At 44.2% G+C, this 20,488-nt stretch overlaps 1 protein-coding gene across 4 annotated transcripts in view; it reads left to right on the top strand.

The window, feature by feature from the left end:
- Positions 1-20,488, top strand: part of hspbap1 (hspb associated protein 1) — a 328,857-nt gene extending 308,369 nt beyond the window's left edge. For all 4 annotated transcript variants that reach the window (XM_059967685.1, XM_059967684.1, XM_059967683.1 and 1 more), the window contains 2 exons: positions 1,956-2,066; positions 19,848-20,488. In XM_059967685.1, the coding sequence (XP_059823668.1) occupies positions 1,956-2,066; positions 19,848-20,336 (600 nt within the window). In that variant the 3' untranslated portion in view covers positions 20,337-20,488. The remainder of the gene's footprint in view (positions 1-1,955; positions 2,067-19,847) is intronic.

Genomic DNA, 20,488 nt, shown 5'->3' with positions numbered 1-20,488 from the left:
GCCTCCTCTTTTGCTACTGTACAATGTCCTGTGTATGTTACTCAAAATGGCTTCTTTGGTTTGTTACGAGTAGGAATGCTTCTTTGTCTGATAAGTGTTTCTCTCGCCGTTGTTTCGCTTTAGAATGGCTGATATGGTAATTGTATTCATTTGTTAATCAATGGGGAATGTTATTGTGTCTTGTGAGGCTGGGAACTTGGGGGAGGGGTTTTCGCAGGTTTTTGGTGTGAGAGGAGTCGGGAGGAAGACGTCGAGGAAGGTGGACATGTGCTGGACAGCTCGTAAGACCACTGGGGTGGTCCCAGGTGCGATAGCGTGGCGGTCGGATGGGTTGTTGGTTCATTGATTGAGCTCCTACGATGTGCACTACACTGACTGAACTTTGATAAGCTGACGCCTTTTGTTTTTTTTGTTCCTTGTATATATATATTGTATTGCCTAATCCTTCTTTAGTTAATGTTAGTAAACTCTTTAAAGTGTATTTCATAACAGTATTTGGTGTGAAGTTGATACTGTGGGTGGCGCGAGGCATAAACTCAATTCTCACAGCACCTGTGTGTACAGGAGGTGGGGTTGGTGTGTGGCTGGATCTCCTTTTCCCCTAGACATATACCAGCCTTTTGGGTAAGTGTTACGCTACGATGAAGCCACTGTCAGGGTGGAGGACCAACACCTCATATTCCATATAGGTAGACTCTAACCTGATAGCACAAATGTTCATTTCTCCTTCTGGTAAATTTCATTTCCTTCTCCTTCCCTCTGCTTCTATTCTGCACTGACTTCCTACCTCTTATCCTCACCTGCCAACACCTTCCCCTTGTTCCCCTCCTCCTTCCCTTCCCCCACTCTGCTCTCCTATCGATTCCTTCTTCTCCAGCCCTTTCCAGTTCTGATGAAGGGTCTCAGCCTGAAACGTCAACTGTTTGTTTATTTCCATAAACGCTGCTTGACCTGCTGAGTTCCTCCAGCATTTTGTATGTGTTGTTCTGGATTTCCAACTTCTGCAGAGTCTCTTTTGTTTAAGATTTATGAACAATCCTTTTTTTTGCACAACTTATTTATTTTTCTAATTTATAGATTTTTATGCCTTTGCATTGTACCCCTGCTGCAAAACAACAAATTTCATGTCATATGTCAATGATAAGAAATTTGATTCTGATTCTGATGCATTAGGGACATTTAAAAGATTGTTCAGTAGGCACGCGGATGAAAGAAAAATGGTTCCATGGGAGGGATGAGCTAGATTAATCATGAAGTAGGTCAAGGGGTTGGCACAACCTTGTGTGCTGTGGGGCCTGTACTATACTGTTCTACATTCTTGGCAGTGTGTATCATAGCTACGTGTATTTAAGGTCTATACACTAGCAGAGTGAGAATTAGAATCAATTTTAACATCAGTGGTATATGTCGTGAAATTTGTTGTTTTGCAGCAACAGTGCTATATATAAACGAAACAATAAGATATATATTGAAAAATTAATTAGTGCAAAAAGAATGCAAAAATAGTGAGGTAGTGTTCATGGTTTCATTGTCCATTCAGAAATTTGATGGTAGAGGGGAAGAAGCTGTTCCTAAAGAGTGAGTGAGTCAGTCAGTCAATCACTTTCTCTCTCGCTCTCTCTCTCTCTCTCTCATATTTGTGTTTTGAAGATCCCCTTGATGCTGGGGAGGCCAGTGGCTGAGTTTCCAACTTTCTCCAATGCTTTGCAGTGGCCCCTCCATGTCAGGCAGTGATGCAACAGTTACAATCCTCTCCACAGTACTTGTGTAGAAATGTGTTCAAGACTTTCGTCACATAACAAATACCACACTCCTCAATCACTACTGCATTGGTTGACTGTTTCTTTTTAAGGAAAGAGTTATTTCTGTTGAATCTTCATGGAAAGAAGCCCTGTCTTTCCCCTTCTTACTATAGTAACAGTGCTGCCTCTGATTCTGTTCTGCACCATTTCCAGGGTGATGATAATGAAGCCAGAGTTGGAGAGGCGTTGGCTCGGACAGTGGTCTGTGCTGTGAAGTCTGCAGATCCTCATACTGACCCTGCCAGCTGGCTGAATACCACTGAGGTGTGTGATTTTCTGTTTAATTTTTGAAGTATAAACATAACATCCTGGATTACCAAATTCAAATGTAAAACCCTCCAGGAGATGTTCAAATCAAGTGTGTGTTCACCTGCTCTCACGTGTATCTCCTCCATACCCCACACATCTGCCCTCACTTCATCCTCCCATCACTATTACCCCTTGTCCTTTCTTACCACCCCATGACTCTCCATATCCAGCACAATACTTTTGCAACTTCTGCCATCTTCAATGGAACCCTACCACCAAACGCATCTCCTCCCACTCCCTGCCACACTCTGCTTTCAATGTGAATGCTTTGTCCACTCTTCCTTCACCATAGATCTCCTTGCACATAACCCTGCAAGTAGAACAAGAATTACACCTCCTCCTTTACAAAACAGTCCTTGCAGGTGAAATAACTTGTGAGTCTGTTGGTGGTCATCTATCGTATCCTGTGCTCCAGATGCAGCCTCCTCTGCATCGGTGAGACCTGCTGCAGATTAGGGACAGCTTTGTTGAGCACCTTCATTCTGTCTGCCTCAAAAGGCGGATATCACATCCTGGTCGCCACCAATTTAATTGAACTTCCAATTCCCATTCCAACACAATGGCCCAGGGCCTTCTCTACTGCTGCATTGAGACTACACTTGGGTTGGAGGAACAGCACCTCATATTTCATGTAGGTAGCTTCCAACCTGATGCATGAGCATCAATTTCTCTAACCTCTAGTAAATTCTCCCAATCCCTTTCTTTCTTTTTCCATTCCACATTCTGGTTTCCCTCTCTCACGTTGAGGCGCATTATTTTAAGGTAATATAAATAATTATTAGGAAAGTATTAGGGGGCATGTGAGAGGTAGATTTTATTACAGAGAGGGGGGTTGGTGTTTGGAACACGCTGCCAGGTTTGGTGGTAAAGACAGATACATTAGGGCATTTAATTTTGGTAGACACATGGATGAAAGAAAAATGGAGGGTTATGTGGGAGGGAAATGGTTAGAAATTTGGCACAACATTGTGGGCTGAAGGGCCTGTATGGTGCTGTGCTGTTCTTTGTGTGGATTCCAAAAGGGGGAGTTTCTAGAGTGCGTATGAGATGGCTTTTTAGAGCAATTCGTGGTTGAGCCCATGGAAGGATCAGCTATTCTGAATTGGGTGTTGTGGAATGAACCAGAATTGATTAGAGAGCTCAAGGTAAAAGAACCTTAGGGGCAAGTGATCATAACATGATCAAATTCACCCTGAAATTTGAGAAGGAGAAGCTAAACTCAGATATATTAGTGGAATAAAGTGAATTACAGAAGCATGAGAGAGGAATTGGCCGGAATTAATTGGAAAAGAACACTGGCAGGAATGACAGCAGAGCAGCAATGGCTGGAATTTCTGGAAGTAATTGGGAAGTTACAGGAAATATACATCCCAAAGGGCTAGAAGTATTCCAAAGGCAAGATGACGCAACAATGGAAGACAAAAGGAGTGAAGGCCAGCATAAAGGCAAACAGAGGGCATATAATAGAGCAACAATTAGTTAGAGGATTGGGAAGATTTTAAAAACCAGCAGAAGGCAATTAAAAAAGTAATTCAGGAGGTAAAGATGGAATACAAAAGTAAGCTAGCCAATAATATTAAAGAGGATACCAGAAGTTTCTTCAGATACATAAAGTGTAAAAGAGAGGTGAGAGTGGGTATCAGACCGTTGGAACATAATGCTTGAGAGGTAGTCATGGCGGATAAGGAAATGGCAGATGAACTGAATAAGTATTTTGCATCAGTCTTCACTGTGAAAAACACCAGCAGTATGGTGGAAGTTCCAGGCATCAGGGGTCAAGAAGTGGGTGAAGTTACCATAGCTATAGAGAAATTTCTTGGGAAATTGAAAGGTCTGAAGATAGACAGGTCACCTGTACTAGATGATGTACACAGCAGGGTACTGAAAGAGGTGGCTGAAGAGATTATGCAGGCATTAGTAATGATCTTTCAAGAATCACTACATTATGGAATGGTTCCAGAAGACTGAAAAAATGCAAATGTCACTGCAGTCTTCAAAAAGGGAAAGAAGTAAAAGAAAGGAAATTATAGGCCAGTTAGTCTGACCTCAGTGGTTGGGAAGATGTTGGAGTCAATTATTAAGGATGAAGGCACATGATAAAATAGACCATGGTCAGCAAGGTTTCCTCAAGGAAAAATCTTACCTGACAAATCTGGTGGAATCCTGTGAAGAAACAACAAGCAAGATAGACAAAGGAGAATCAGTCGAGGTTGTGCATCTGGATTTTCAGAAGGCCTTTAACAAGGTGTCACGCATGAGGTATTTGATAGAGGTATTTAAAATTATGAGGGGGATAGGTAGAGTTGATGTGGATAGGCTTTTTCCATTGAGAGTAGGGGAGATTCAAACAAGAGGACGAGTTGAGACTTGGGGGGCAAAAGTTTAAGGGTAACATGAGACGGAATTTCTTTTCTCAGAGAGTGGTAGTTGTGTGGAATGAGCTTCCAGTAGAAGTGGTAGAGACTGGTTCGGTATTGTCATTTAAAGCAAAATTGAATAGGTATATGGACAGGAAAGGAATGGAGGGTTATGGGCTGAGTATGGGTCAGTGGGATTAGGTGAGAGTAAGCATTCGGCACAGACTAGAAAGGCCGAGATGGCCTGTTTTCGTGCTGTAGTTGTTATATGAGACAAGCTACAAACCGATGGTATTACAGGGAAGATTCTAGCATGAATAAGCCAGTGGCTGATTGACAGGAGGCAAAGAGTGGGAATAAAGGAAACCGTCTCTGGTTGGATGCTGGTGATTAGTGGTGTTCCACAGGGTCGGTTTTGGGACCAATTCTTGTTACATTAGATGTCACTGATTTGGATGATGGAATTGTTGGATTTGTTGCATAGTATGCAGATGATATGAAGGTAAGAGGAAGGGCAGGTAGTTTTGAAGAAGCAGAAAGGCTACAGAAGGACTTAGACAGATTAGGAGAATGGGCAAAGAAATGGCAGATGGAATCGAATGTCAAGAAGTGTACTTGAAGAAATGAGGGGGTCATGCACTTGAAGAAATGAGGGGTTGACTGTTTTCTAAATGGAGAGAAAATACAAAAACCTGAGGCACAAAGAGACGATTATCTTTGTGCAAGATTCCCTAAAGGTTAATTTGCAGGTTGAGTTTGTGGTGAGGAAGGCAAATGCAATGTTAGCATTCATTCAAGAGGACTAGAATACGAAAGCATGGATATAATGTTGAGACTTTATAAAGCACTAGTGAGGCCTCATTTGGAGTATTGTGAGGAGTTTCCTGGCCCTTATCTTAGAAAGGATGTGCCGAAACTGGACAGGGTTCAAAAAAGCTTCGCAAAAATAATTCCAGGATTGAACAGCTTATCATATGAAGAGTGTTTGATGGCTCTACGCCTGTATTCACTGGAATTCAGATGAATGAAGGGTGACCTCATTGAAATATATCAAATGGTGAAAGACCTTGATAGAGTAGATGTGGAGAGGGTGTTTTCTATGGCGGGTGAGTCTAAGACCAGAGGACGCAGCCTCAGAATTGAGGGGCATCCTTTTAGAATGGAGATGAGGAAGAACTTCTTTAGCCAGAGAGTTGTGAATCTGTGGAATTCTCTGCTATTTACAGCTGTGGAGGCCAAGACTTTGTTTATTTAAGGCAGAGCTTTGAGAGATTCTTGATTGGTCAGGGCATGAAGGATACAGGGAGATGGAAGGAGAATTGGATCGGCCATGATGCAATAGCAGAGCAGACTCAAAGAGCCAAATGGCCTAATTCTGCTCTTACGGTCTACGTGTTGGTCAGCATGAGTAAGTTGAGCCAAAGGGCCTCTTTCGGTGCTGTATTACCCCATGACTTTATGAACTTTCTCTGCAGTGCAATAGAGAAATGCAAACGTCGTTGACATTTATAAGAACAAGGGTGACGAGGCCATCTGCAGCAATAGTAGGGACATATTACTCCTTTCTGTTGCTGGAAAGGTCCTGGCTAAGGTGATGTTTCAGAGCCTCATCAGCAACATCACTGAGTCAATGCTGCCTGAATCGCAGTGTGGATTTAGGAAGAACAGGAGCATGATCAACATGATCTTCACAGCCCGGCAGCTTCAGGATAAGTGCTGGAAGCAACATCAGAGCCTATTTATGGCCTTTGTCAACCTCTCCAAAGCATTCGACACGGTGCAAAGAGAGCTCTTATGGGGTGTCCTCCTTAGGTTTGGCTGTCCCAATAAATATGTTAACATCCTCCACCAGTTCCACGATGGGATGACTGCTCGGGTGACCATAGCAGGACAAGAGTCCAAGCCCTTCCTTGTATGCATAGGGGTGAGGCAGGGGTGTGTGCTAGTGCCAGTACTCTTTAACATCTTCCTCCTGTGTGTTACCAAGCTTCTCCACAATGAGATTGAAGACAGCAGTGGTGTGGCAGTGGACGTCAGATTAGATGGCAACCTCTTTAACATCAGGAGGCTCCATGCAACCACCAAATTCCGTAGAGAGGGGCTCCTGGAGCTGCAGTATGCAGGTGACTGTGCTCTTGTGGCCCATACTCCGGAGGATCTTCAGACTGTCTTTGCTGTGGCGGTGAGAGCATACAGCAGGATGGGACTGACTGTCGACACCACCAAGACAGAAGTGTGTTTGCCAGTGGAGTACCAGGGTCCCACCCACTCTACCTGCCTTCACTGTTGGTGATGAAAAGCTGTCAGTAGCGCCATCTTTCAAATAACTGGGAGCATTCTCTCTGAAGATAGCACCATTGACAACCATTGACATCCAGAGCTGCATTAAACAGGCATCAGCTGCCTTTGGGAGACTTCGGCGAAGAGTCTTTCAGAACTGGAGCCTTCATCCCTTTACAAAGGTCACTGTGTACCAAGCGGTCTGAGTCACCACCCTCCTTTATAGCTCCTTTGTAGCTTGGGTAACCTACAGCTGTCACATCAAGTCCTTGGAACACTTCCACATAAGCTGCCTTCAGCGCATCCTGGGAATTACTTGGTGTGAGCGGGTGCCTCACACCGAAATACTTGTAAAGACCAACTGCAGAAGTATTGAGGCCATGATTACCCAGCGTCAGCTACAGTGTCTGGGGCACATGATAAGGATGTCCCCATGTCAGCTCCCCGCAGAGTGTTGCACAGCCAGCTACATCATGGTCGTTGCTCAGCTGGAGGGCCGAAGAAGTGCTATAAGATTCATATGAAGAATGATTTAAGGAAGTGCAAGATCAGACCCAAGGACCTGGAGGATGTTGCTGCTGACTGTAACACTTGGCGACAGCTGTGTAGGGACGGGGTTCGTATTCTGGAGATGGAAAGGACAACCAGAAGACAGCAGAAGAGAACCAGGAGAAATGCAGCCATGGTTGCCACCACCACCACATATACATGTCCCATTTGCTATAGAGCTTGTGGGTCCAAGATAGGTCTGTATAGTCATCAAAGATCTCACCATTAAAGGAGTGGACGTCATCATCGGATTTCGATGGACAACCGAAGAAGAACCCCATGACCTTATGAACTTCCTCTGCAGTGCAATTGCATCCAAAAATATGAGGTTTTCTTACCCAAATTGACCTGTACATTGCCAACCCAGAGTGAGAGTTCACATTTAACATGGATGTTGTTACGAACCCCGTAACTGGGTCACTTACCAGCAAAGATAGAGAGGTCCGTTGAAGTCTGCTGGTACTATTTGTACAAATTATTGGTACAAATACACAAAAATAATATCAATGCAAACATACAGATACTATATGTCGTCAATACTAAATCTAAAAGTGTGGGTATAATAATAATCAATAAGAAATAAGCTCTATCGTTGTCTAGGGGATAATGTATTGTCCAATACAAATATAAAAGTCACTCAGTTCATTCAGGCTGCAGCCTTTGGTTGGAGAGAGACAGATTTTAGAAACTTGCTGGCTTTCCTTTATCCGATCTTGATCCGTATTCATCCTTTAGCGAGACCGTTCCGTGGAAGACTGGTCATCCGGGCAAGGATGGACACACACACAAGTCCCCACCGGTCTCATACGTTTCTCCTGGTGCGTCTAAAGGGGTTGTTCCACAGACCCTCTTTTATCCTTACTCACGGGGTCTCAGATGTCAGTCAGGTTGAGATGATGCAATCCCTCAACCAGCCCACTCTGGTCGTCCCCTGAGGGGCTTCAATGAATAGTACAGTACTCAATACACAATTCCGTCTCCAAGAGACAATAGCCGTTATCAATGGTTCTGCCTTGCTGAGGCCAGGACACATTCCAAGCCTTGTGTATTCTGGACGTCTCTCTCTCATTTCCTGGGTCCCAGACCCGAATTAATAGCAATCTTGCGATTCTCAAAAAGGAGGGGGCTACTTTGTACCCTTCGGCCCCTCAGAGTTGTGGCACATTCGCAACAATGTGTTCATGCCGCATTCATGAGAAATACAGTTGGCAATGTGTGGCTGTTTCATATTAGCCATGATCTAATAAAGGCCAACAGAATGAAATGTAGCAACTTCCTGTGCTGTAAATTTCTGATTCTATGTATCAAAGTGTTTGATAATTAATTCCAAATTTGTGCTAATTAGCTAATATAAATGGTAGCAAGAATTACTGATTCTGTAGAGCAAGAAAGAATGTAGAGCAAGAATGTGAACAATGATCTCCATTTACAGGTGTAAAAAATTAGTGAAAACCTGTTCTCAGTTGCAGAGAGAATAAAGGAGAAGGTCTGTGATTATCTGGAAGGGAGGAGAGATTGAACATTGCAAATAGCAATGGTGCTGGTGAAAAGAGCATGATAACATTCAATGACTAACAGAAGGAGGTGTGAATACAAATCTGGAGTTACCAAAAGAGATTAAAGAGAAACGGAGAACTGAATCTCAGTCACAGGGTGCAGAAAGCAGTTTCTCATCAGTGGACATGAGAGTGGAGGGTAATGAAATGGGTGACAGATGACACATATTGTTCATAATAGAAACTGTTATACATAATTCACAAACACCATCATTGAGTTGTGTTCCTGTAAGAGATGGTGTCTGACATAATGATGTCAGTGTAACTGCTTCTGGTTTATTAGTAATGGAAGTAAAGGGGTGCAGTTTTTGTTAAGCATGTAAAATGATTCTTGTATGTTTTATTCACAAAATCCTACATTGATGACCCCGACACTCTCGGACGATTCCAGAGTTACTAAATGACATATCGACCATATGAAGCTGCCATAGTTTTGGTTTACACAGACAGAAGTCCAGTTCATGCTGTAAGAAATCACTGCAGACAATATGAAATTTTACTATATTATAGCATCACTAAGTAGTTCCACTGCACGCAGAGTAGTGAGTCGATGAGAAAACTTGCCTGCACGTGATAAATATGTCACTCTGAAAACTAACCTATTACAGATTTTTGGACTGTCTGTGTGTGAGCCTTGCCCGGCTTAGGTGGCACTAGGCCTTCAGACCAAATAAACCACTTGCTATCTCTCCTGGCAATTACCATCCTTGTTTTATTTTTAAAGAGCTCTTTATGTAACAAATCAAGTTTGCACATTCCTCACTACTACACTTGTGAAGGACTATAGGGAATCTTCTAAAAAGGGCCATAGTCTACCCTTAGCCAGGCAGAGGTGCATCGTTCCTCTTGTTTCAATGAGCCCAGGCAGCAGAGTCTCCAGCAAACTCACACCTGTGGCTCTGTACCAGACAACACCGGGTCTATGTTTTTCCCATGAACGCTTTGGCAAGGACTCAAAGTGCCGACTGCCATGCAACTTCGATGGTGCCAGTGCATCAGGACATCGGAGGTCTGTGAACACCAAGGGTTCCAGCTTCCAAGAGTTGTTTATTGTCCTGTGCAGACACCTTTTCAGGGAGACTGTTTCTGTGTGACATAGGTGTACAAGTGAGTGTGCTGTCAGCATTGCCCATTGCCTTTGAGGCCGAGAGTAACAGATCATAACTGGAGGCTGTCAACAGCATCAGGATCCAAACATATGGGACATGAGGCATAATGTTCTGCTTCAATGGATGATGTTACACATGGGACTTTGGGTTAGATAAAGTTGCTGGACCCCTGCTCAGCGCTAATTTCCTGTGTGCCAAAGGGCTGTTAGTAAATCTTAAGAACTGTCGGCTTGTGGACGCAGAGGACTTTGCCCCGGTAAGTTACCCACGATGATTCTGTCCAACACATACACCACTACATGTGAATTCATCATCTGCCGGGCGAATTCCCAAACCTCACCAAGCCCATATTTTCCACTCCAGTCACAAAGCACGGGGCTGAGCACCACAATTCCACAACTGGTTTGCTGGTCCACCACCATGCATATAGGCTGGACCCAGAAAAGCTGATCAGCCTGAAGGCTGAGTTTGCTAACGTGGAAATGCCTTGCATTGTGTGCAGATCGAACAGCCCTTGGCCTTCAACCGTCCATGTGGTCCCTAAGCCCGATGGTGGTTGCTGTCCATGTGGCCGCCACCCCTGATTTATTACTCAATCCGACATATTCAAGTCTTTTCATCATGGTTAGTTGGAAAGCTAATTTTTTTCTAAAGTGCACTGAGGGCTACAATCTGGTGCTGGTTTACGATGAGAATGTTCCCAAAACTACTGTTCGGACCTACTTGGCCTGTTGGAGTTTCTGCATATGCCATTTGGGCTGAGAAAGCAGCTCAGAATTTTCTGCAACTGATGTTAAAAGACTTAGATTTTCTTTTTGTTTACTTATCACCAGCAAATCCAAAACCAAATACATCATATCTCTGCACACTTTCCAGGTGCTTATACCAGTATGGGTTGATTATTAACCCTGCTAAATGCCAGTTCGAGTAGTCTGCTATTGACTTTTCGGCCATCCCACTGTCAAAAGTCACCACTATTATGGACTTGGCACTGCTCCGAACTACCAAAGCACTGCAAAAAGCCTTAGGTATGGTGAATTTCCTTCACTGTTTCATTCTGTGAGCTGATGAACTTATGCTCCCATTCTATAGTGCCTATAAAGGCATGCTGCTAATTGTATGCTTGAGTGGTCAGCAGACATGACCAGAGAATTTGACAACACCAAATGAGCTCCTTGAAACATGACCCTACTGGCACACTTGCTCCGCAATGTACCTACTGACGTCTCAGATCATGCTGTGGGTGCTGTGCATTGGAGACGTTTGACAACTGCTCACCTTCTTCAGCTGCATCTCTGCTCCTTGAGAAGAAGTTTGACCATGAGCTTCTCGGTCTCTATCTGGCCATCCACTATTTTCATTTTTTACACAAACCGCTTGTGCACATGATGGCCATACTGTCAGACCCTTGTTCTGCACGTCAGCAATTCTATCTGGCCTACATTTTGGATCCAGGGCAAAGATAATGTTGTGGCTGATTGCCTCTCATGTCCCGCTATAACTGCCATACACGGCGGGGTTGACTATGCGGACATGGTAGTGAACCAAGCTACTGACCCAGAGGTTCAGCGGACTCGGACCTGTGGTTGGCTGACATCAAGTTCAGGGACGCAGGAGTTTCTCTCCTGTACGATGTCTCAACTGGTTGCTCTCACCCCATAGTGCCTGCAAACTGGGGGCATACTGTTTTTAACTCCAATCATGTCCTCTCATATACAGGTGGGGAATCTTCACAGAAACTGATTGCTTTAAAGTTTCTGTGACATGGCCTTAGGAAAGATGTGCAGGAGTGCATTGGAGTGCAGCCTATGTTCTGTGTCAGTAGTGAAAATTAACCATGAAGTTTGAGCAACATTAGCACCTTTCAAGGTCCCTGAGCAACATTTTCATCATGTCCTTGTGAAGCTTGTTGGTTCTCTTCCAGCCCCAACTGTTTCACGCAGCTCCTTACCATGATGGACCATACCACCAGGTGGCCAGCGGTTGTCTCTCTCGTGTTGATGACTGCTTTGGATGTGGCATGGGCATTCATCAATACCTGAGTTGCTTGATTTGTCACCCTATCAGATATTTCTTCCCTTCGCAGTCCCCAATTCATGCCAGACCTCTGGACTGCAATGGCCCAGAACCGTGGTGTTAAATTGATTTACATGTATCACCCACAGTTCAAAGCCTGTACAAGCTGTTTCACCATTCCTTAAAAGCTGCTCTGAGGGCCTCCTTGACAGACAATTGTTGGCACAATCCTGTCCTGTGGGTTGTGCTTGGGCTCAGAACAGCTCCAAAGGAGGACCTGCAGTCCCTCACAGCTGAGTTGCTTGCCAGGTGGATTTATTCCTCAGCTGGTCTGCGAGTCAGCAGCATTCTGCTCTCCTCAGTAAACTCAATTCTTTTACACCTATTCCTACTTCCATCATGGTGTACAGCACTCCTGAGTTCCATTTGACCTGTGTTCTATCTTGTTCATTTTTGCCCATCATGATGCATATGAACACCCCCTTAAACCTCCTTACAATGGCCCTATCTGTGTTTTGGACAGGGCAAAAAGACTTGCTGTAGATGGGAAGGTTAAACCTGAAAGCATTTCTGTAGATCACTTCAGCCGGTCCACTAAGACCTGGGTGGTTCCACAGCCAATCTCATGGCATCACAACATGATGAGCCAGGGACACCTGCTGCTAATCCAACCAAGCAACACAGGGCCCAAGCCATTCGAGCTGCAGACAGTCTCACGGTACTGGGGGATTTAGAACATAGAATAGTACAGCACATTGCAGGCCCTTTGGCCCACAGTGTTGTGCCGACCCTCAAACCCTGCCTCCCATATAACCCCCCACCTTAAATTCCTCCATATACCTGTCTAGTAGTCTCTTAAACTTCACTAGTGTATCTGCCTCTACCACTGACTCAGGCAGTGCATTCCATGCACCAACCACTCTCTGAGTGAAAAACCTTCCTCTAATATCCACCTTGAACTTCCCTCCCCTTACCTTAAAGCCATGTCCTCTTGTACTGAGCAGTGGTGCCCTGGGGAAGAGGCGCTGGCTGTCCACTCTGTCTATTCCTCTTAATACCTTGTACACCTCTATCATGTCTCCTCTCATCCTCCTCCTCTCCAAAGAGTAAAGCCCTAGCTCCCTTAATCTCTGATCATAACCCATACTCTCTAAAGCAGGCAGCATCCTGGTAAATCTCCTCTGTACCCTTTCCAATGCTTCCACATCCTTCCTATAGTGAGGCGACCAGAACTGGACACAGTACTCCAAGTGTGGCCTCACTAGAGTTTCATAGAGCTGCATCATAACATCGCGTCTCAAACTCTACCCCTCTACTTATGAAAGCTAACACCACATAAGCTTTCTTAACTACCCTATCTACCTGTGAGGCAACTTTCAGGGATCTGTGGACATGTACCCCCAGATCCCTGTGCTCCTCCACACTATTAAGTATCCTGCTATTTACTTTGTACTCTGCTTTGGATTTTGTCCTTCCAAAGTGTACCACCTCACACTTCTCTGGGTTGAACTCCATCTGCCACTATTCAGCCCACTTTTACATCCTATCAATGTCTCTCTGCAACCTTCGACAACCCTCTACACTATCTACAACACTACCAACCTTTGTGTCATCTGCAAACTTGCCAACCCACCCTTCCACCCCCACATCCAGGTCGTTAATAAAAATCATGAAAAGTAGAGGTCCCAGAACAGATCCTTGTGGGACACCACTAGTCACAACCCTCCAATCTGAATGTACTCCCTCCACCATAACCCTCTGCCTTCTGCAGGCAAGCCAATTCTGAATCCACCTGGCCAAACTTCCCTGGATCCCGTGCCTTCTGACTTGCTGAATAAGCCTACTGTGTGGAACCTTGTCAAATGCCTTACTAAAATCCATGTAGATCACACCTACTGCACTATCCTCATCTATATATCTGGTCACCTCCTCAAAGAACTCTATCAGGCTTGTTAGGCATGATCTCCCCTTCACAAAGCCATGTTGATAGTCCCTGATCAGACCATGATTCTCTAAATGCCCATAGATCCTATCTCTAAGAATCTTTTCCAACAGCTTTCCCACTACAGACGTAAGGCTCACTGGTTTATAATTACCCGGACTATCCCTACTACCTTTTTTGAACAAGGAGACAACGTTCGCCTCCCTCCAATCCTCTGGTACCATTCCCGTGGACAACGAGGACATAAAAATCCTAGCCAGAGGTTCAGCAATCTCTTCCCTCGCCTCGTGGAGCAGCCTGGGGAATATTCCATCAGGCCCCGGGGACTTATCCATCCTAATGTATTTTAACAACTCCAACACCTCCTCTCCCTTAATATCAACATGCTTCGGAACATCAACCTCACTCATGTTGTCCTCACCGTCATCAAGTGGTGAATACTGAAGAGAAGTATTCATTGAGGACCTCGCTCACTTCCGCAGCCTCCAGGCACATCTTCCCACTTTATCTCTAATCAGTCCTATCTTCACTCCCGTCATCCTTTTGTTCTTCACATAAGTGTAGAATGCCTTGGGGTTTTCCTTTACTCTACTCGCCAAGGCCTTCTCATGCCCCATTCTTTCTCTTTTCAGCCCCTTCTTAAGCTCCTTTCTTACTACCCTATATTCCTAAGTAGACCCATCTGATCCTTGCTTCATAAACCTCATGTATGCTGCCTTCTTCCACCTGACTAGATTTTCCACTTCACTTGTCACCCATGGTTCCTTCACCCTACCATTCTTTATTTTCCTCACCAGGACAAATTTATCCCTAACATCCTGCAAGAGATCCTTAAACATCATCCACATGTCCATAGTACATTTCCCTGCAAAAACATCATCCCAATTCACACCCGCAAGTTCTAGCCTTATAGCCTCATAATTTGCCCTTCCCCCAATTAAAAATTTTCCTGTCCTCTCTGATTCTGTCCTTTTCCATGATAATGCTAAAGGTCAGGGAGCGGTGATCACTGTCCCCCAGATGCTCACCCACTGACAGATCTGTGACCTGACCTAGTTTGTTACCTAATACTAGATCTAGTATGGCATTCCCCCTAGTCGGCCTGTCAACGTACTGTGACAGGAATCCATCCTGAACACACTTAACAAACTGCCCCATCTAAACCCTTGGAACTAATCAAGTGCCAATCAATTCAGATTCAGTTTATTGTCATTTAGAAACCACAAATGCAATGCAATTAAAAAATGAGACAACATTCCTCCAGAATGATATCACAAAAGCATATGACAAAACAGACTACACTAGAAAATCCACATAACGTTTGGCAATCCCCAATCCAGAGTCCGGAGAGGCTGCTGCATATTAATATCACAGTACCGTCTTAGGGAAGTTAAAGTCATCCATGATAACAGCCCTGTTACTTCTGCACCTTTCCAAAATCTGCCTCCCAATCGGTTCTTTGGTATCTCTGCAGCTACCAGGGGGCCTGTAGAATACCCCCAGTAAAGTAACTGCTCCCTTCCTGTTCCTGACTTCCACCCATACTGACTCAAAAGAGGATCCTGCTATGTTACCTGCCCTTTCTGCAGCTGTAATAGTATCCCTGACCAGTAATGCCACCCCTCCTCCCTTTTTTCCCCCCTTTCTATCCCTTTTAAAGCACTGAAATCCAGGAATATTGAGAACCCATTCCTGCCCTGGTGCCAGCCAAGTCTCCGTAATGGCCACTACATCATAATTCCATGTATGTATCCAAGCTCTCCGTTCATCACCTTTGTTCCTGATGCTTCTTGCATTGAAGTACACACACTTTAGTCCTTCTACCTTACTACCTTTACACCCTTTATTCTGCTTCTCTTTCCTCAAAGCCTCTCTATATGTTAGATGTGGCTTTACTCCATGCACTTCTTTCACTACTCTATCGCTCTGGGTCTCATCCCCCTTGCAAATTAGTTTAAACCCTTCCGAACCATGCTAGCAAACCTACCTGCAAAGATATTGCTCCCCCTCGAGTTCAGGTGCAACCCATCCAATCTGTACAGGTCCCACTTTCCCCAGAAGAAATCCCAATGGTCCAAAAATCTAAAACCCTGCCCCCTGCACCAACTCCTCAGCCACGCATTCAACTGCCATCTCCTCTAATTCTTACCATCACTATCATGTAGTACTGGCAACAATCCTGAGAACGCCACCCTTGAGGTCCTGTTCTTCAGCCTTCTGCCTAGTTCCCGAAACTCACACTTCAGGACCTCATCCCTCTTCTTGCTTATGTCGTTGGTACCAACATGTATCATGACTTCTGGTTGCTTTCCCTCTCGTACCAGGATGTCATGCAGCCGGTCAGAGACATCCCAGACCCTGGCACCTGGGAGGCAACAAACCATGCGGGTGTCCTTCTCACGTCCACAAAATCTCCTGCCTGTTCCCCTGACTATGGAGTCTCCAATGACGACAGCTCTCCTCTACTCCGTCCCATCCTTCTGCACCACAGGGTCAGACTCAGTGCCAGAGGCCCTGCCACCGTGGCTCACATCTGGTCAGTCATTCTTGCCAACAGCATCCAGGATGGTAAACTTATTATTAAGGGGAATGGCTACAGGGATGCTCTGCACTACCTGTCTACTCTCCTTCGCTTTCCCCCCTCAGACTGCCACCCAACAACCTGCTTCCGGCAGCCTAGGTGTGAGTACCTCCCTGTAGCTCTCATCTATGACTGCCTCATTCTCCCTTATGAGTCGAAGGTCATCCAGCTGCTGCTCCAGATTCCTCACACGGTCTTCCAGATCGCCCAGACGCATGCACTTCTGGCAGATGTAACTCTGCGGGAGAGGGGAGTTCCCCCAAGACTGCTACATCTCACAGGAGAGGCACATCACTGTCTCAGGAGGCATTGTAAAGACTAACTGGAAATAAGCTCGTCCTCCGCCTCTTCTTGTTGAAGCCTCTCGAGTCAAAGCCTCAAATCTCCACTCCTTCACTGGCCCACTCGCTCACTGGCCACTTTCCAGTGTAGGTAATGTAATGGTTGACAGATGAGACTTACTGTTCATAATAGTAACTGTTGTACATAATCACAAATACCCTCACTGAATTATTGTGTTCACATTAAGAAATGGTATCTGTTGTAATGAAGTCAATGTAAGACAACTGCTTTGGGTTTACTTGAAATGGAAGTAAAGGGCTGCAGCTTTTGTTGAGCACATAAAATGACTCTTGTATGTTTTATTCACAAAATCCTGCAGTGTCCTGTCATCACCAACAGGTCCAGAATCATAGTCACGCTGATTCACTTCCAAGATATTGGCCAGAGAATGTTCCTTGGACCATGCTGGATACAGTCTGAAATTGCTGAATGTGCTGCTAAGTCACTAGATGATGAGATACCTTCTCCTGATCTTGCATTAGGTGTCATTGCAACAGGTTGAGAGGTTAAAATAGGAAGAGGATAGTGAATTAAAGTTGCAAGAGAAATCAACTATGGCACAACTTGTGAACTGAAAGGAAATGTTTCATAAAGATGAGTTTGGATTGGTAATGTTGAGGGTTCATGTGGTGAAGCTTTTCATTGTAATTTCAGCGTATTGAGATATATATTTATATTGAGTTATATATGTTGAAGTTATATAAGATATTGGTGAGGCCTAATGGAGTATTGTGTGCATTTCCAATCACCTACTTTCAGGAAGTTATCAGTAAAATTAAAAGAGTACAGAGAAAAATTCCAAGGATGTTGCCAGGACTCAGGACCTAACTTATAGAGAAAGTTTGAATAGGTGAGGACTTTGTAACAAGAATCACCCCTTGTAATAATGATCAGGGAGGCACAGAGAATACCTGGAGGTTTCATTGTCACATTGTACTTCTCCACATTGTCACAGGGAGATCATTACAAACGACTTACAGACAACAACAGGAATTGAACCCCTGTCGCTGGCTCTGTAGTGCTGTACACTAACCACTATGTTACTGTGCCATCCTTTATAGAGAGAGTAAATGCAAGCAGACATTTTCCCCTCTGGTTGAGTGAGACTGGAAATAGAGGTCTTAGGCCAAGAGTGAAAGGTGAATATTTAAGGTGAACCTGAGGGGGAGCTTCTTGACTCAGAGGCTGGTGAGCGTGTGGAATGAGCTGCCAGCCGAAGTGGTGGATGACTGAAACATTTAAAAGAAGTTTGAGTAAGTACATGGATGGAAGAAGTATGGAGGGTATGGTCTTGGTGTGGGATAAATAATTGTACTGCACCAACTAGAAGGGCTGAAAGGCCCATTTCTGCTGTAGTACTCTATGTTCAAGTTAAAGGTTTTCATTTCACCTATGCTAGTTTCTCATTGTAGATAAATTTTTCATTGTACTTGAGTATATGACAATACACTCAACTTTGACTTTGAACTCCAAGTGCGATATTTTGAACTGGAGGTTCAAGCAAATAACCCTTTCAGATTTTTATTTCTTTCATTTTTGTGTTTGGGCAGAGTGGGAGATGATGAAAGGGCAATAATGCTACAGGTATCACAGGAAGGTGTGAGAATTGCTGAAGGTAAAGCAGTGACATAAAGCATATAAGATATAGGAACAGAATTATGCCATTTGCCCCATTGAATCAGCTCCATCATGGCTGATGTATTATCACTCTCAAACCCATTCTCCTGCCTTCTCCCCGTAACTTTTACTTTCTTACAAATCAAGAACCTATCAACCTACGCTTTAAATATTTCAAATGACTTGGCCTCCATAGCCGTATGCAGTAATAAATTCCACAGATTCACCACCATTTGGCTAAAGAAATTACTCCTAATCACATTCTAGATGTCTTTCTAGTCTGAAGCTGTGCCCTCCAGTCCTAAACTCCAACTATAGGAAACATCTTCTCCATATCCATTCTATCGAGGCCTTTCAATATTCGATAGGTTTCAGTGAGATTTGCCCTTCATTCTTCTAAACCAGTGAGTACAAGCCTGGAGCTCCTCCTACTTAACCTATAAGACTATAAGATATAGAAGCAGAATTAGGCTATTTGGCCCGTTGAGTCTGCTCTCCAGTTTTCCTCTCAGCCCCAGTCTCCTGCCTTCTCCCTGTATCCCTTCATGCCCTGACCAATCAAGAATCTATCAACATGTGCCTTAAATATACATAAAGACACAGCTGCCTGTGGCAAAGAATTCCACTGATTCACCGTCCTCTGGCTAAAGAAATTCTTCCTCATCTCTGTTCCAAAAAGACATCCTCTCCACATCCACTCTATCAAGGCCTTTCACCATTCAGTGAGGTTACCCCTCATTCTTCTGAATTCCAGAAAATACAGGCCCAGAGCCATCAAATGTTCTTTGTATAACAAGCTGTTTAATCCTGGAATCATTTTCATGAGCATCTTTCATCCAGTTTCAGCACATCCCTTCTAAGATAAGGAGTCCAAAACTGCTCACAATCCTCCCAGTATGGCCTCACCTGTGTTTTATAAAGCCTCAACATTGCATTTTGCTTTTATATTCCAGTCCTCTTGAAATTCCCAGGATCATTCACTGAATGTGCTCTGGACCCTCTGCAATGCCAGCATATACTTTCTTAAATAAGAGTGCCAAGGAGGCTGTCCAAGGTAGTGTAGCAGTTAGCACAACATTATTACAGCTCAGGGCAGAGGTCAATTTCACCGCTGTCTGTAAGGAGATTGTACATTCTCCCTGTGACCGTATAAGCTTCCTCCAACAGTCCAAAGAATTAATCGGTCAGTCGGTTAATCGGTCAATGTACATGATCCTGTATTTAGGCTACCATGTGGCTCATTGGGCTGAAAGGGCCTGTTCTGTGCTGTATCGCTAAATAAAATAAATAAATAAGAGGCCCAATATATGAGTGGGAACAGACCAAACAATGGCTGTGCACATTTACAATTCTATATATTCATTCTATTTTTTTTGTGTGTGTGTAGGGTGCTGTCACATCGTATGAAACAAACCTACACTATGTCAACCTTGCAGTTCAATCCTGTTTAGATAACGACAAGATGCATCCAGCCAGCTGCACAAAAGGAAGAGATCAGTCAGTTCAGCTTTCCTCTGGCCTTCCGAAAAAAAGAAAAGCTAATTCAGAACCTGCAGAATTTGCAGCCAAGAATGGACGAGGGAAACTTGCAGAAACTAAAGCTGGCCTGAGCACCAACATCTGTATTGGACCTAACCTGGTTCCTGTTAAGCAGGTAGCTGCTGCTCTAGAAGAGGACTCCGTTTCTAGCACATCCGGTGACCTGTCTCTGGCCAGCAGATTGGAAGCTAAACAGTGCAGTTTGGACTGTGATTCCAAACCTGCCGACAATGTTAGGAGATTAATATCGACTGATGATTTACTAAACTGCTTGGTCCACCCTGACGTCATTCAATTAATGACTGAGATTCTGCTGGGTAGGCATTATTCTCATTAGTGTCACCCAATCATTAATGTTACTTGTGTTTTTAGAAATTTATCATTAATAAGAAAGTGTCTCTACATATCTATGTTATTAAAAATATTCTGCATGGTGTGCAAATAACCAATTAAAACATGGGAGTCCTTAAACCTGCCCCAACATTCAGT

The sequence above is a fragment of the Hypanus sabinus genome, chromosome 4 (assembly GCF_030144855.1).
Source record: "Hypanus sabinus isolate sHypSab1 chromosome 4, sHypSab1.hap1, whole genome shotgun sequence".
In the NCBI taxonomy this organism is placed as follows: domain Eukaryota; kingdom Metazoa; phylum Chordata; class Chondrichthyes; order Myliobatiformes; family Dasyatidae; genus Hypanus; species Hypanus sabinus.
The sequence above is the reverse complement of the archived record's forward strand: the minus strand, read 5'-3'. Positions and strand labels throughout refer to the sequence as shown.